Genomic DNA, 17,373 nt, shown 5'->3' on the forward strand with positions numbered 1-17,373 from the left:
AATGGTCACGAGAACATAAGCATGAATTACAGACATAGACTTTTACTGACAAATTTGGCATCCCACTCCATAAAAAACAAATATATTGTTGATATTTTTTTAAATATATTTGTTGTAAATATGTCTTTCAGGGCTATATTATATTAGATATTACGGCTTAGGTACAGTACTGTGAAAAAGTGATCTGAGCAATTTGTGTAAAGTTATTTATCTGGGCATTAAGGTATTATTTGCTAACAAAACTCAATATAACATTATAATGAATACAAATAAAAATAAAAATACATAATACAAATGAACAGTAACGTCTTGTGAGCTGGTTGTCTTAAAAGAAATGTCATGAAGACATTTGAGGACACCGAGCAAGTTAAAGACTGAAAACGCAGTGAAAGCCAAAAGAAGAGTTATAGCAAATCCTTCAAGAAGAATTTACCACAGGACCTTTTGAAAACATTACACAATAATCTGGCAAAACAAATTGCTCCATTTCTACATTCTAAGTGAGGCCACAAAAATACATTGATTTGTTTTAAAACACAAAACGTTTTTGTTAGTTTTTCTGTGTAATTTTATTCATAACTTCTTTCTGCAATGTTAAAACATAAATACACACATATATTCTAAAAAAATATATAAAGTTACTGTGTAGAGAAATGGCTTTAATTCATATTTATTTTTTTAGAGTGGCCTTTAAGAGACCACTGCACCTTTTTCTTTCCGTTCCAAAAAAGTTGAAAAGGAAAGTTTTGAGTGAGGAACAGAAGGGTTCTAGTGGTCTCTTAATTTTAACCCTTACGTTCCTCACTCAAAACTTTCCTATTTGGCTTTTTTGGAAAGGAAAGAAAAAGGTGCAGTGGTCTCTTAATTTCTTCTGGAGCTGTACTTAGGCTGAGGAATAACCAATATTTTTTGAGGCTAGGATATAACCAGCAGATATTGTGGCTAATATATACTAAATACTGGTGTTTGGAACATGAGTAAATGTTTTAACATTACTATAGATAATGCACGGTATTTCCACATCTGAAACCATTGTGACTGAGAAAATAAAATCCATTGGAAGCCATATGGATTACATTTTTGGATCACTAATTGCATAGAATCTGGCATGTCTGGGAGACTTATGAGGACCAATGGGTTAGGAGTTTAGTGCTTTGCCCTCTTTTATTTCTGTTGATATGACATAATCTACCATATCAATGTCCATGTCACTGAATTATATACATAGAACTCCATACATTTATTTATGTAGGTAAAGGCCTTGGCCAGACCAATACAAGAGTGTCAATCCTGTTAAAATTACACTCTGGCATACAAGCCAGAAATATGTTGATGTCATTTTGAATGACTGGACCTCCTATTAGACATCATTCAAGGGCGTTCTTCACTGTGACAGCAGTTTAACATTTGGACTAATATGTTGGCATTGGCAGAAGCCAAAGAACACTGACATTTCTATTTACAGAAACACCTCCACATTTATTTCAGCATGAGATACAACAGTACAACAAAACACTATATACAAAATGTATCCTACAAATGTAAAGAAATGAAAACATACGCTGTATACATATACTTATATATTTGATAAAACAGTTTCCCTTTTTTATTTATAACCCCCCCCCCCCCTACTCCAAATTGGCTAGGGGTTTCTGACATTGGGTACCAGCCTATAGTTAGTCATCAGTTGTGCCTAGCAAAAGGGGTATTTATAAATATGCCTGTGTGGTTATGTTGAATGATAGCTAAGCGCTTAGCATCGTATAGGATTCCCATGTAAATCAATGCCCCAGTGTCCACAAAAGAGAGAGTGTATTATTTATGTGCAAGGACTTTCTGTGCATGTGTGTGTCTGGACCAAAGAATGCATGTGTGCACACCAAAGAAAACATGATACATAGTTGTCGGCCTCTCATCATGTCCACTGACAATGTCAGCTTGCTCTGCTGTCAACAGTCCACAATTGTGTTTGTCATTGTAAGTCCTGGAGTTTATTTGGGTTGGCAGAGACTTTCATACCAAGACCACGCCGGGTCTAGAGATTGGTTTTCTTCAGTAAAAGAGTCGACTTATTGCATCATTGTGGTCTTTTTTTGGCTCCTTTTCAGAATCCGGCTAAAATATACAGGATGAGTCCCAGTGTTACCATGGAGACACGCAGGAGCGTGGCTCCAACCAGATCTAGGATCAGCTTACTGTCCCCAACGTGATCCTAAACCTACTGGCCAAAAACTAAAACTGACTTTAGACCAGTGTCTTGGGACTACTTCACCCTACTCTGGTCGGGGGTCAGTGGTGCTTCAAGCAGTTGCGTGGTGTGCACTCGCTCTGCTCTTCCAACTCAGGACAGGGGGTTCCAGAGTTAGCTGGTCGCAGGAGGATGTATCGGGTACGGTGACGGACCCCTCCCCTGGAGCAGGGACCCAGACATAGGCCCCAGGATGACCACATGGACACCTCACAGTCCAACGGGGTTTCTGACAGAGAGAGAGAGAGGGGGGAATGTGGTGAAAGAATACAAGAGAAATCCAGTGAATGGTGTTATGGCAGTGTGTATGTAACCCACCTGAAAAGCGCCGTGTGCTGAGAGGGTTGATAGGGTGAGGAAGGATGTGATTGGACAAGGGAGTTTGATGAGCAGGTGAGCGGCTCTGTCTGGTTAGCTGTATGGAGGCTATGGGTGGGAGCTCAGTAAGACGGGGATAGTAGAAAGAGTTGGCTGGGTGGTTGGGCATCTGGGAAGTTATCTGGAGGGGGATAACAGCATATGGAAAACAGCCAACAATAAACCTTATAGCACACAATAAAATCACAGATTGTTACTGGTACCTGGTAATACACTAAGCTGTGTACATGATCATTACGTTAGGGGAAAAAGTTCAATTTTCATGTATTTCACTTTCAAGTTTTTTATGTTAGGGAAATATTAGCAGCTTTAGGATGAGGCCCATCCTCCAATATAATCTGCATTTACTCTATTTAAAGCTTCATTCTTATAGAGCAACCTCTGTTGACCTCTTTTCCCTTAAAAAGATGGGAGAGGTTGCCCATCTCACCCGTGTGATGTTTTCCTGGGGGACCGTGGGGTAGTTGGGTGAGGAGAAAGTGAAGCCGCTGTCCGTTCCTGCGTCAAAAGGCTGGAGGTCAAGGGTCACTTCCTGTTTCCACTGGCCACCCTCACAGAGGTTAAGACTGTCCACCCCCACAAACCAATCAGGACTAGGAATCATCTTCACCATCAGAGAAAGCTATGTGGAGGGAGTGAGGGAGGGAGGGCGTTCAGCCACAGAACACTATTCAGATGCTGTTGATGTTATATTGGCTGTGTTAATAAAACAGGATTATAGCTTAATCTAACACACACATGGGTGAACAAAATGGGCCCCTGGCTTTACAATCCCTGGTTTTGTAATAGCCTGACATGTGTCCCCCCAGTTCCACCTTCGGCCAACCCAGCTGTTTCCTGTACGGGGTTCAATTCTGACGGAGGCCTCCTGAGAGGCAGTGACCTCATGCAGTATACCGGGTCTGGGGTGGCGGGCGCCCAGAAAACAGCCTATTAGACACCAGGGAGGGAACACAGACTCCAGGGGACTCAACAGGACGCTCCGGGTCAGGAAGAGGTGGGCTGGGCTGTGGTGATCTGCCTATGCTGGAGAAGGATTGGATGGTTGGACATGGCTGGGGAAGTGCAGGGGAAAGTGGGACCGGTGAATTTGCTGTGCTTTTGAATTTTGGCTTCTAGGAAGCAGCAAAGGGTAAAAGTGCAATAAAATAATTGGTGTGTTTTTATACTGTGAGTAACAGTGGAGCGGGTGGAGGGATTCCAGGAAGCAGGAAGACGCAATTGTGACACCATCCCAGGGGCACAATCCCAGAAGCACAATCCCAGGGCCACATCTTTTTCCTTCATGCTGAGGATCAACCTACAAAGACTACCCTCCTTCCACAAAATCTGCTGGTTATATCCTAGCCTCCTTCCATCTCTCATTAGACTTCTCTAAAGTGGTGTTTTTCCCCCAGAAGTCCCTTCTGCTATATCCATTTCATTGGACTGTGCTGTGAGTGGGATGTCATCGTGTTCTGTCCAGTGGTTTATATTTGAAGGCCGGAGACACTTGCTGACACACACTGATACCCACTTATAACCCCATAATCACACTCACACACCATCAGGCCACACACTCCCCATGGCCTTGGGAGCCGTCCTGGGATCAAGGAATGAAAAATCCCCAACCGCAACCCACCCAAACCTGGCAGTACCAGAAGCTTGAGACAAATATGCATTCCTGTCCCATTTTCTTAGGGCGCCAGAAATATACTGGTTAATTTATGCAGCAGTACACTCCATTAGTTCGGGTACTTGGTCAATTTGTTTGTTGTTGACTGCCTGGTTTCAGTGACGACCGAAATAGACTTGGGTTTTATGAATATGAAGATGAGAATTATGTGTTTGGCACATGGAGGAAGTTTCACATGTTTCCTTTGTGGTTAAATCTGTGTGTGTGTGTGTGTTTATGTGTATAAGCACAAGTGTAGGCAAAAGCCTACATGTGTCTCTGTGTATTTCCAGATAAGGACAATTTGATCTATCATTCTAACATTCCACACAAAGACACGCGTCTCATCATGCCCCATTCTCCACCCTGCTGCTTTCAGATCTAAAAACAGATTGTTCAGGCCAACACAGACACCCAGATCACAGGCATAACAGATCAGAGAATGCCAGCCATTAGCATGGACACGCAGTACTGGAGCTTCTAATGGGGGTTGTTTGTGCAATGGGCTCCAGGTGCAGGCTGGCAATGGAATGACTAATAAACAGTATGTAGGTCACCAACACCACTGTGTGCCCTTCTATTTTCAAACCTCTAGGAACTATCCTCCCTCCCTCCCCCCCCCATCCCAACCCCCCCCCCCCCCCCCCCCCCCAGCTTCAGTCAACAAATAAGCATGAGGGTGAGAAACAATAAACCAGCACCAGAAGCAGACACGGGCCCCAAGCAGCCTATGAGTCATCTAGCCATGCTAGCCTTCCTCTCAAATCCTAGACTGTCAGTCCGACACAGAGCTATTGCTGTAGAACCAGCCTCAACCCCAGCCTAGGCCCCAGCCACATGGAGCCCCAGTCTGGGACCTTAGTTCAGCAGGGGAGACAGGAGACGTAATCCAGACCAGGCAGGACGGATGTGGGCGTTTGTGGCCAAAGGGCTAAATGCTAAATTTAGCCTGACTGAAGCATTGGAAAAGGCTGCTGAAGTGTTTGGTCAGAGAGGGTAGAGAGAGGCAAGAGGTCTGCCTGTGGTGGGAGCCGGTCAGGGTTTGACTACGGATTGAGCCGAGAAGTGTGTTTGTCAATTACGTGGCGGGAGCGGAGAGCGGCGCGGGGCCCGATGACGTCACGGCGTGGTCTGTGAGTCCTGTACAGTGGAAAAGCTGTGGGGAGGTTACAGAAGGCAGCGTGTGTACATCATGCCTACCAGTGGACTCCGTGTTTGAAGCAGCAGTTCTGTGGAGCTGTGCCCGATGCCAGTGGGGATGCCCGCCGTTCTGTACATGGCGCCGACCGCCCGTCTCTTCCTGGCCTCCTTGGCTCCTTTCACCAGCTCCACCGTCACCCCCACCTCAGCAAAGTTCTGCAGCCCCACACTGGCCAGAGCACCCTCCTGGAACAGCCGGTGCTGCCCGTTATGGGTGATGGCTGTCGGAAGAGGACAGGAGGGCAGTTAGGTTTCCTTCCTTGACATCATGAGTCTCACCTGGAATGAGCGTCGGGAGATTCCTAATGCTATATCTTCCTTTCTATGTCCGTTTCCCTGTAATTCCTCCAATATTCCCACAGGGATGGTGGCCTTTGTTCTCGTTCGGCCATTTAAAACGGTTTCCAAATCATATCTCTGTTCTTTGTGCTGTCACTCCCTATTATAAGTCCAACCATAACTGGTCTAGGATCTGTGGCTGTAAGGCTAGCAGAGGGTCAGCCAACTGCTAGAGTCTCAGTCTCTGTGCCTTACCTCATCTCAGAGTACACGCACACTCATACAAACACACATACACACAAACACACATTCACACAAACACACATGCACACAAACACACATACACACAAACACACATTCACACAAACACACATACACACAAACACACATACACACATTCACACAAACACACATACACACAAACACACGTACACACAAACACACAAACACGCACGCACTCACCAGTGCAAAGATACACACAAAAACAAAACACACTTCACATACTATCAAGTTTCTTCTCAACAGCCATCACTTACGCACTTAATCTAAACTCCATTCTAAAAGGTTTCCCACAAGGGTCAAGTCTCTAAAAATCACGGATAACACGTCACATTTCAAATTGTTCCCGAAATGAACAATCCCTGCTGTAAATTCCCAAACCACAAACGGGTTATGTTTTTTCCCAAACCGCTTCCTGTGTCCCTTCTGAAAAACACTCATTCTTTGGCCCATCCTGTGTGAAGTCACTAGGGGGCACATCAAGGGGCGTGTCCATGCCACGCCACCCCTCCCAGTATAAAGTCATCAGTGACGTGTCCGTATCCCATGCCCGTCTAAGCTCATGTAATCAGGGGCGTGTCTAGGGGCGTGTCCTTGTCCCTAGCCGTTCCTGGTTAAGATGATCAAGGTTGTGTTTAGAGGCGTGTCCATGTCCCCCGGGTCTGTCCCTATATGCAGCAACAGGCCGTCACCCTCTGGCAGGCTCACATGGCATGGCCGGGAGCCAGGCAAACCCACAGCAGCCACAGACGGTGATGCAGAGAGCCAGTCTGGCACATGCACACATCGTCCTCCATCCGCTAGTGGACCGGAACCGGGCCAAGTAGATCCCCCTTTCCCATCCTCATTAGTGAGGTAAGTCATCGGACGCCACCGTATCCCAAAAAAAACATAAAAATCCCTATGTGGAACCCAGCAACCCCTGAGAGAAGAGGGAGGTGGAGAGAAAGAGAGGGAGAGAAAGAGAAAGGGAAGGGGAGTGAGCGATGACAGAGAGAAAGAGAGGGAGAGAAAGAGAGAAAGGGAAGGGGAGTGAGCGATGACAGAGAGAAAGAGAGGGAGAGAAAGAGAGAAAGGGAAGGGGAGTGAGCGATGACAGAGAGAAAGAGAGGGAGAGAAAGAGAGAAAGGGAAGGGGAGTGAGCGATGACAGAGAGAAAGAGAGGGAGAGAAAGAGAGAAAGGGAAGGGGAGTGAGCGATGACAGAGAGAAAGAGAGAAAGGGAAGGGGAGTGAGCGATGACAGAGAGAAAGAGAGGGAGAGAAAGAGAGAAAGGGAAGGGGAGTGAGCGATGACAGAGAGAAAGAGAGGGAGAGAAAGAGAGAGAGGGAAGGGGAGTGAGCGATGACAGAGAGAAAGAGAGGGAGAGAAAGAGAGAAAGGGAAGGGGAGTGAGCGATGACAGAGAGAAAGAGAGGGAGAGAAAGAGAGAAAGGGAAGGGGAGTGAGCGATGACAGAGAGAAAGAGAGGGAGAGAAAGAGAGAAAGGGAAGGGGAGTGAGCGATGACAGAGAGAAAGAGAGGGAGAGAAAGAGAGAAAGGGAAGGGGAGTGAGCGATGACAGAGAGAAAGAGAGGGAGAGAAAGAGAGAAAGGGAAGGGGAGTGAGCGATGACAGAGAGAAAGAGAGGGAGAGAAAGAGAGAAAGGGAAGGGGAGTGAGCGATGACAGAGAGAAAGAGAGGGAGAGAAAGAGAGAAAGGGAAGGGGAGTGAGCGATGACAGAGAGAAAGGAGCGATAGAGGACCTGTGGGGTACCCGCCCTGCATCATCTGGTAGCATTTAGCATGACTGCCTCACCACTCTTCCTCTCCCTCTCTCCTTCTTACTGCTTTCCTCATTAGTGTCCCTCTCCTTCCCCTGTGTGTGAATGTGGGCTGGGGGCTGGCCAGTGGAGGGGGACCGCAGGGCAGCGCTACGGGGGGGAGGGAAGGCCCAAGGCGGGTTAACTGGCCCACAGCGAGCTTGAACTGGCCTCCAACACATGATCAGGTGAGGAAAAAGAGCAGGCAGAGTCCCCGATCCCCCCTTTGGATGGAAGGAGGAAGTCAGCAGGAGAGGGGCGATGACCACAAATGGAGACATGCCACTCAAGACCTGGCCTGAGACGTCTGAGTACAAAGGCAGCCTTTGTAATTTCCCGGGCCTGTCAACTCACTGCAGGAGTTTCTTGAGTATATCTCTCTCTGTCACCTGCTTTTCCTCCAAGAGCACGTAGCATGGGTGGCCATCTCTCTCTTTTCCTTTGTCTTTCACTCTTTTACTTTCTCCTTCAATCTCTCTCCTTAACTATCTTGTTTAGAAAAGCTTCTCTTGTTCCTCCTTTTTTCTCTTGGGAGCCATAATGTGACAGGGATTTATGGTTGAACAAGTGATGTGCGACCTTTGCTTTCACCAGTTGTCATGAGAGGAAGAGGTTACAGAGGATGCCCTTTTAGCTGATTGAGACGCAATTTGGTCTGGAATTTAACAAGGTGTTTACACTGTATCAGGACATTGACCCCATGGTGATCATAATGGAAGGACATGGGCTCCCAAACATCTTTCCTTTTGGCCCCCTTTTTCAAAGTTAATTTAATCAACACCACAAATCAAATAAATGAAGAGCTTGTGCCCATCAAAATATGTTGGTGGCCCAGTTGAGATAGATCCTGGGGCCTGATTTTGGACTGATTGTCTCATCTCACCTATAAGCTTGGACCACTGTGCAGGGGGACGGAACAGTGGGTACTGTTTTGGGAAAGTCTGAGGGCTCCACTGGCCTGTGAAGACCAGGATATAGGAGGCGGGACCTCTAGCCGTGCAATCTGTCCCATTTGTTGGTATGGCACCGGATAGGGTGAGCTTCAGCAGCAACACCAGCAACTGCTGCAGCCAACCACAGAACAGGAACTCTGATGACATCATCTAAAGAGAACACAGAGAAAAGTGCCAATCAATCAATCAAATGTATTTATAAAGACCTTTTAAAGAGGGCTTTTACAAAACACCTAGCCTGAAACCCCAAGGAGCAAGCAACAACAATTTTGATGCACAGTGGCTAGGAAACATTTCCTAAAATGCACCTAAGAAGAAACCTAGAGAGGATTCAGGCTCAGAGGGATGACCAGTCCTCTTCTGGCTGTGCAGGGTAAACATTTTAAGAGTACAAATTGTAGTAATTAATTAATGCACATGGGTTCAGAGTGTATAAAACATGATCCAGGTCAGAAGCATGACCAGATGGACAAGGACAGGGAAAATCTGTGTCCATCAAAAGCATCCTCACAACAATTATTAGCAATTTCATATTCCTTCCTCAGCTGGAAGGCGTGAAGAGAGAGGAGATGAGGAGCATGAGATTTTTCCACAGAGTAAAATTATGTTTCCTCAAGATGCATCGAAGTGGAAGGCTTTCTTCATTTTATTTTTACATTTAGGGTACATTCATAAAAAAGTGCTGTGCTGAACCCATTTTAAAAATCAGAAGAGGTTGGGTTGTTGGTTGGCAAACATTGTCATCATAGGCCGCCGCCCTTTTGAACATGTCACTTATAGGTCCAACCTGCACGTCTCAACACACAATGAATGGGAGCAAACATTATACATAGGCTGTTCAAAATGATTTTGTGGAGATGTGACTGTCTTAGAAATAGTAACGGAGTGCAGCCAACGTTCAATACAACTGAAGGCGCCTAAGATCAGATTTTCAGGGCATGTGATCAATTGATCCGAGTTTCCCGTGTGCCATCTAAATCATGTCATCCGCTGTGTGTGTAGTAGAGAAAGGGGCAGTCAAAGGGCAGGGTTGAGGGCAGAGGTCATCAGACTGTCAGCATTGATCGTTGTCAATGTTGTGTCAGGAGAAGACCCCGGTCCAAAATAAACACGGTCCATCAGCCAAATTCTAAGGATAAAGCTTGCTTACTGACCTCAGTGACTGACCATCCTCAAAAACTCCCCTGACCCTGACCTGACCCTGACCTGACCCCGTGTGTGCAGCCAGTCAGATCAGATGAGCCAATGAGAAGGTGTGTGTATTTGCAGGTGTGCATCTGCTATTTATGCACCCACGTGTGGGGGGGGGGGGGGGGTTTGGGGAGTGTGTGTGTGAGTGTGAGAGAGAGTGTCTGTGCACGCATGTGAGCCCCAGTTCCCTGTAGTACTTTCTGGCCTAAGAGGGTATTATGAGGTTCCCGGAGATGAGTGTAAATCAACTGCAGTCTCTGAGCCACGCTGACTGTCCCATGGCCCCTCCCCCCTCACCGCCCCTCCCCCCCTCACCGCCCCTCCCCCCTCACCGCCCCTCCCCCCTCACTTTGAGAAGTCGGAACAAGTCATCCCAGTGGTCACAATGCGTTGTATGGTGTAGAGCATGTTGTACAATGTGTGTGTTCGGCCCAGGTGGTGAGTTTTAACTGTCTGCATTCTGTGCCTTTCGCCTGGTTAGATGCTCCAGTATGTTAACCTCTGGATACACCACATACAGCATCCCCGTCCCAAAGCCGGTCTGCGGTCCACCACTAATCCTTTCAGTCACATGCCCGCACATACTTACCAGAAACCAGGGTTCAGTCCCTGAAACCCTAAACACCTTTCTCACTTTCTAACGCCGGGGAAATACAATGACTATTTATTTTTAACTATACAATGACATTCAATCGCCTCCATTTTGAGTCAAAGCTAATGTCGCTCCCTGTTTCCCCCCCCGATCTTTATACAGTACGAATGGCAAGCTGTTCGTCGCAACTCTCCTGGCAACCAGTGTGTCATTGGTGTGAGGCTGATGAATCCTTACTGGCATGGGGTTGGAGACGTGTACTAAAACCTGACTACTGACACGGTCCATCGGTGAGACAGGCCAAGAGTAGCACAGCCACAGGATTCTGCTACATGTATTCTCATCAGCCCGTTCAGCACAGCTGACGTAGGAGTTGTCTCCAGCCAACACAGACATCACCCAGTCTCACAAACTCGCACACAATTACCTCATAGGCAGACAGACACACGGCTAAAACACGTGCACGCGCTCAAACGCGCACACACACACTAGTTTCCATCAGCGGACACACTAACAGCCTCAGACACAGCAGTGTCTCTGGGTTTGTCTGGAGCACGAGACACAATAAAACAGTGGACGTGGAGTGGTGCCAGACTGAGTGCCTGTGGCCATAGAGGGTTCTCTCAATATGTAATTACGCCAACGTTATGCAGAGCTCTCTCACACACACACATGTGTGCGCACCATTACTCCTCTCCTCCAAAACCAAGCTGTAGATAAAAATGTAGTACAGGCAGATCAGGCAGGAGTTAAACAGTGAAGGGAATGAGTAAAACGTGCAGAAGGAAGGCTGTTATGGAGAGGAGCATTGAGGTTGTGCTGAAGAGTTCCCTCAAACCCCTGCATGGTTCTATTAAACCTGAAGAGACAACCCTCTCACCTTTAGCATTTTGATATCAGGAACATACACATAACATTTACCAACCACCTCCCATACTGTCAATACAAACACAGACCGGGCAGAGCGTTGCATAGATATTCACAGACATTCACAGACACGCTGTAGATACTTTTGCATTCCCAGGAGGTAGTGAGTGAAGCCTACAGGGTTTCAGATTGAGTTCCTCACCTGGTCTGGACGGGTCGGTGCCAGAGAGAGCAGCAGAACAGAAAGACAGCAGAGCAGCTCCAGACTCTGTCTTCTTCTTCTTTGTTTTTCTGCTGCCCTGGTCTGTGTGCTTGGAGGACTGAGGAGCCCTATCACAGTGTTTCTTCCTCACTCTCCTCTATCTCTCCCCTGATCTACCTTTCTACCACTCGCCTCCCACATTGTATCCCCTTGTTTTCTCCTCCCCTCTCCCCTCCCCACACTGGCTCTCCCTCCCCTTCTTCTCTCCCCCTACCTCTCCTTGTAGGGGAAGGCAGTGCACAGCACCCCCGCATCTGCTACAGTATCTTTCTCTCTTCCTCCCTTCCTCTGAATCTCTCCCACTCCTTCCCTGCGCACACAGAACTTCTCATGCTGTCTATGTGTTGCACTGTAAACTCAATAACCCCTAACCTCATATTGTTGACGAGCTAATCAACACCATACCACTCCCTGCTCCATAGATCTGCTATTGGCAGTCCTGTTGTACCGTATTACCGTTACCCCCGAACAATGTTAATGATGTTTTAACTATGACCGTTGGAGCGCAGAAATCCCCAGACTGTGGTTGTTTGATGATGACAGATCAGCAGTCTGGCTACGGAAAAGAGAAGTGCCTTCATGAAAAGAAACTTCCTCTGGTCGGTAAGGTTAAGCACAGAGGGGTGTTGAAGCCCTGTCTGTCTCTCTGTCTAACTGACCTTGTCTCTCTGTCTTTCTCACTGTCTGTCTCCCTGATAGTCTATTTGTCTAACTGTCTGTCTCCCTGATTGTCGATTCTTCTGACTGCCTCTCTCTGATAATCTATTTGTCTGACTGTCTGTCTCCCTGATTGTCGATTCTTCTGACTGCCTCTCTCTGATTGTCTATTTGTCTGACTGTCTGTCTTTCTGATTGTCTATTTGTCTGACTGTCTCTCATTCTCTGATTGTTTATTTGTCTGACTATCTGTCTCTCTCTGATTGTCTATTTGTTTGACTGTCTGTCTCTCTCTGATTGTCTATTTGTCTGATTGTCTCTCATTCTCTGATTGTTTATTTGTCTGACTATCTGTCTCTCTCTGATTGTCTATTTGTTTGACTGTCTGTCTCTCTCTGATTGTCTATTTGTCTGATTGTCTGTCTCTCTCTGATTGTCTATTTGTCTGACTGTCTTTCTCTCTGAGTGTCTATTTGTTTGACTGTCTGTCTCTCTCTGATTGTCTATTTGTCTGACTGTCTCTCTGATTGTCTATTTGTCTGACTGTCTGTCTCTGTCTGATTGTCTATTTGTCTGACTGTCTCTCTGATTGTCTATTTGTCTGACTGTCTGTTTCTGTCTGACTGTCTATTTGTCTGAATCTGTCTGATTGCCTATTTGTCTGACTGTCTCTCTGATTGTCTATTTGTCTGACTGTCTCTCTGATTGTCTATTTTTCTGATTGTCTATTTGTCTGACTGTCTCTCTGATTGTCTATTTTTCTGATTGTCTGTCTCTCTCTGATTGTCTATTTGTCTGACTGTCTGTCTCTCTGAGTGTCTATTTGTTTGACTGTCTGTCTCTCTCTGATTGTCTATTTGTCTGACTGTCTGTCTCTGTCTGATTGTCTATTTGTCTGACTGTCTCTCTGATTGTCTATTTGTCTTACTGTCTGTCTCTGTCTGATTGTCTATTTGTCTGAATCTGTCTGATTGTCTATTTGTCTGACTGTCTGTCTCTGTCTGATTGTCTATTTGTCTGACTGTCTCTCTGATTGTCTATTTGTCTTACTGTCTGTCTCTGTCTGATTGTCTATTTGTCTGAATCTGTCTGATTGTCTATTTGTCTGACTGTCTGTCTCTGTCTGATTGTCTATTTGTCTGACTGTCTCTCTGATTGTCTATTTGTCTGACTGTCTGTTTCTGTCTGATTGTCTATTTGTCTGACTGTCTCTCTGATTGTCTATTTGTCTGACTGTCTCTCTGATTGTCTTTTTGTCAGACTATATGATTGTCTATTTGTCTGACTATCTGTCTCTCTCTGATTGTCTATTTGTCTGATTGTCTGTCTCTCTCTGATTGTCCATTTGTCTGACTGTCTTTCTCTCTGAGTGTCTATTTGTTTGACTGTCTGTCTCTCTCTGATTGTCTATTTGTCTGACTGTCTCTCTGATTGTCTTTTTGTCTGACTGTCTCTCATTCTCTGATTGTTTATTTGTCTGACTATCTGTCTCTCTCTGATTGTCTATTTGTCTGACTATCTGTCTCTCTCCAATTGTCTATTTGTCTGACTGTCTGTCTCTCTCTGATTGTCTATTTGTCTGATTGTCTGTCTCTCTCTGATTGTCCATTTGTCTGACTGTCTTTCTCTCTGAGTGTCTATTTGTTTGACTGTCTGTCTCTCTCTGATTGTCTATTTGTCTGACTGTCTCTCTGATTGTCTTTTTGTCTGACTGTCTCTCATTCTCTGATTGTTTATTTGTCTGACTATCTGTCTCTCTCTGATTGTCTATTTGTCTGACTATCTGTCTCTCTCCAATTGTCTATTTGTCTGACTGTCTGTCTCTCTCTGATTGTCTATTTGTCTGATTGTCTGTCTCTCTCTGATTATCTATTTGTCTGACTGTCTGTCTCTCTGAGTGTCTATTTGTTTGACTGTCTGTCTCTCTCTGATTGTCTATTTGTCTGACTATCTCTCTGATTGTCTATTTGTCTGACTGTCTGTCTCTGTCTGATTGTCTATTTGTCTGACTGTCTCTCTGATTGTCTATTTGTCAGACTCTATGATTGTCTATTTGTCTCACTGTCTGTCTCTCTCTGATTGTCTATTTGTCTGACTGTCTGTTTCTGTCTGATTGTCTATTTGTCTGACTGTCTCTCTGATTGTCTATTTGTCAGACTCTATGATTGTCTATTTGTCTGACTGTCTGTCTCTCTGATTGTTTATTTGTCTGACTGTCTGTCTCTCTGATTGTCTATTTGTCTGACTGTCTGTCTCTCTCTCTGATTGTCTATTTGTCTGACTGTCTGTTTCTCTCTGATTGTCTATTTGTCTGACTGTCTGTCTCTCTGATTGTCTATTTGTCTGACTGTCTGTCTCTCTGATTGTCTATTTGTCTGACTGTCTATCTCTCTCTCTGATTGTCTATTTGTCTGATTGTCTATTTATCTGACTGTATGTCTCTCTCTGATTGTCTATTTGTCTGACTGTCTGTCTCTCTGATTGTCTATTTGTCTGACTGTCTGACTCCCTCTGATTGTCTATTTATCTGACTGTCTGCCTCTTTCTGATTGTCTATTTGTCTTACTGTCGGTCTCTCTCATTGTCAATTTGTCTGACAGTTTGTCTTGAAGAAGCGGTTCCCCAATAACAACAGCTGGCAGACACATGGGCAACTAGATGTGCTCCGTTACCCATCTGGCTGTTGATGGACATGCTGCGGGTCAGAGAAAAGGAGCCTTACTGTGCATATGTTCCTGCATCAGCAGAAGCCTTAGACTGAGTCACTTGGACTTTTCCCTAATCCCTGTCAACCACCTTGAGATGGGCCCATCCTTACTGGAGCAGCAGGGATGTACTCTCCCACAGGGAACACACTGTTCCACACAGAGACACAGTACACACACACACACAATCACACAGTCACAAAGATCTATGCACACAGCCATACACAGATACACACACACAGAAATCTCTTGACTCTCTCCCTCAATCATGTTATCTTTAAATATTCTTCTCTCAGAACTGACAGTTAAATCTCTTTCAGACCCTTCATCGTTCAAATATTCAGCGTGAGCTAACCCCAGGCTAAAGCCAGACATCCCTTGCCAGTTGAGTAATGAAGGAGAGACAAGCACCATCACTGCAACACACACCCACGAAACACAAAGATGACATGCACAGAGAATTGCACACGGAACACATGCACAATACTGCAACAGAAAGAAACACCACAAGAAGAACAACACACTTGCCTGCTCTGGGTTGGAGTCACACCAGTTTACAGAGATCCAACTAACTGACCAACCTCACACACTAAACGGTGGATGCAAGGCCAGCGTTCACACTGACAGGCCTACACAAACACAGTCTCCTCGTCACACATTCTCTTACACTAGCCAGGTCAACAGTGAATTACATTGTAAACCACTAGCTGATGACATAACCACAGTGCCTGGGATTGGGCCATATTAGGCAGTTTCACCTTCCAGCTCCAATGATGAGATGTACATATAGGACACCAGAGAGAGTTGGCAGAATAAATACTCTTCTATTCAGACACATAATCCATAAACGGCTATAAGCTTAAATTCTAAGCATTTATAAGAGGGTGTGCATAACGGTACCATCCCCAATTTTATACTTCCCGGAAGTTTTGTAGCAGGTTAATATGATGTCCAACTTAGGCTCTTGTTCAGTATTTGGTATTGTTTGCGTGCAACAATAGTCTTGAAGTCTGCGACCCACTGACTCCAGATGCTGGATATATACAGTGGTGACGCTCTGCCAGGCCACTACTGCAGCACTCTACAGTTGTTTGTTTTTAGGTAGCTTGCCTTGTCTCCTCATCAGAAAATAAATGTTCAATTGTATTTAAATATGATTTTCTTGGCCAGTCAATAAACTTTTGGTACAACAAGATCCAGCAGTTACAACAAAGAGAAGTATGTTCCAACGACCGCTGCATTCAAATACATCTTCACAGATTATTTTGATGTTTTCCTTACTTTGATATAATCCAGATAACAGCAGATTTCAAAGGCAAATGCAAAGCCTTCAGTCAAAGCAATATATTAACAGCTCGTATATCTGCACAAATAGTGTAATGAAACACAGCTGAATAACCAGGAATACCTATCAAAAACCATGTTGTTCTGTCTGGAAGCAATGTTGTTAACCTTAATTGTTAGCAGGTCATTGCTGCGAATAATAACATGATCTTAGCATAGTTACCTGATAAAATAATGAAAAGAATATAGAGGGACTACATATAAAAAGGGGAATCATTCCTAAATTGTGAAGCCACTGTGTACAAAAATACCATCATTTAAAAGCTGATAATGTATACTTTAACCTCAACATTATTGCTTGACTTGAGATTCAAACTTCAGGCATATAGAGCTAAAAGAGGAAAAACTTACCTACTGTCAATAATAAGGACACAGAGGGAACATACCGTTTTCAGGACCATTGTAAATGAATAGAGCCTTAACAATATGGCCTCTGGTGACACAAGCCAGACATTTCAAAGACTAATATTTAGATGACAGGTAGATATTCGCTCTCTACACTTTGGGTCTTTAGATTCAACAGGCACTCTGCAGAGGTTCATTAATCATACACACATAAGTACAAATTACGTCCTCTGCTCTTCGTTCTAGTCAACAACAAACAGTTTCATTCTAAAATGATGCCACTTTCCCTAGCTACCTCAGCAGAACACCCAGTTTTTATTACTCTGGCCTACCTAGAGCTTTTGTGTGTGTACTTTTAACAAGTAAAGCAATTACATAAACAAAACCAGCATCTAACCAGGATGTAGTTCGTTCTAGCCAGAATGTAGTATTTTATAGCCAGGATGCATTATGTTCTTCACAGGATATGGCCCCATCCACCATGACAGTAACCAAGCAACGTCCCTCAGTCCATTTCTACAGGTCCAGTGGTGTTCCCTGTTTCTATTGATGTCTCTGGAGACCAGCGTCCTTCACATCTGCCCTTCCCCAGTCTAACAAAAACAAGGTCCAGATAAAT

The 17,373-nt window shown here is 45.0% G+C and overlaps 1 protein-coding gene across 2 annotated transcripts; it reads right to left on the reverse strand.

The window, feature by feature from the left end:
• Positions 1-836: 836 nt before the first annotated feature.
• Positions 837-15,833, reverse strand: spon2a (spondin 2a, extracellular matrix protein). 2 transcript variants are annotated; one of them, XM_010904123.5, is made up of 6 exons: positions 15,594-15,833; positions 8,722-8,941; positions 5,481-5,701; positions 3,057-3,248; positions 2,567-2,747; positions 837-2,477 (listed from the first exon to the last, which is right to left on the reverse strand). In XM_010904123.5, exons 2-6 carry the CDS (start codon positions 8,939-8,941, stop codon positions 2,290-2,292), a joined length of 1,002 nt encoding a protein of 333 aa, XP_010902425.1. In that variant the 5' UTR covers positions 15,594-15,833; the 3' UTR covers positions 837-2,289. The 2 variants fall into 2 exon arrangements, with proteins under 2 accessions (XP_010902425.1, XP_010902424.1); XM_010904122.5 differs by lacking the exon at positions 15,594-15,833 and adding an exon at positions 11,644-11,859.
• Positions 15,834-17,373: the final 1,540 nt, after the last annotated feature.

The sequence above is a fragment of the Esox lucius genome, chromosome 4 (assembly GCF_011004845.1).
Source record: "Esox lucius isolate fEsoLuc1 chromosome 4, fEsoLuc1.pri, whole genome shotgun sequence".
NCBI lineage: Eukaryota > Metazoa > Chordata > Actinopteri > Esociformes > Esocidae > Esox > Esox lucius.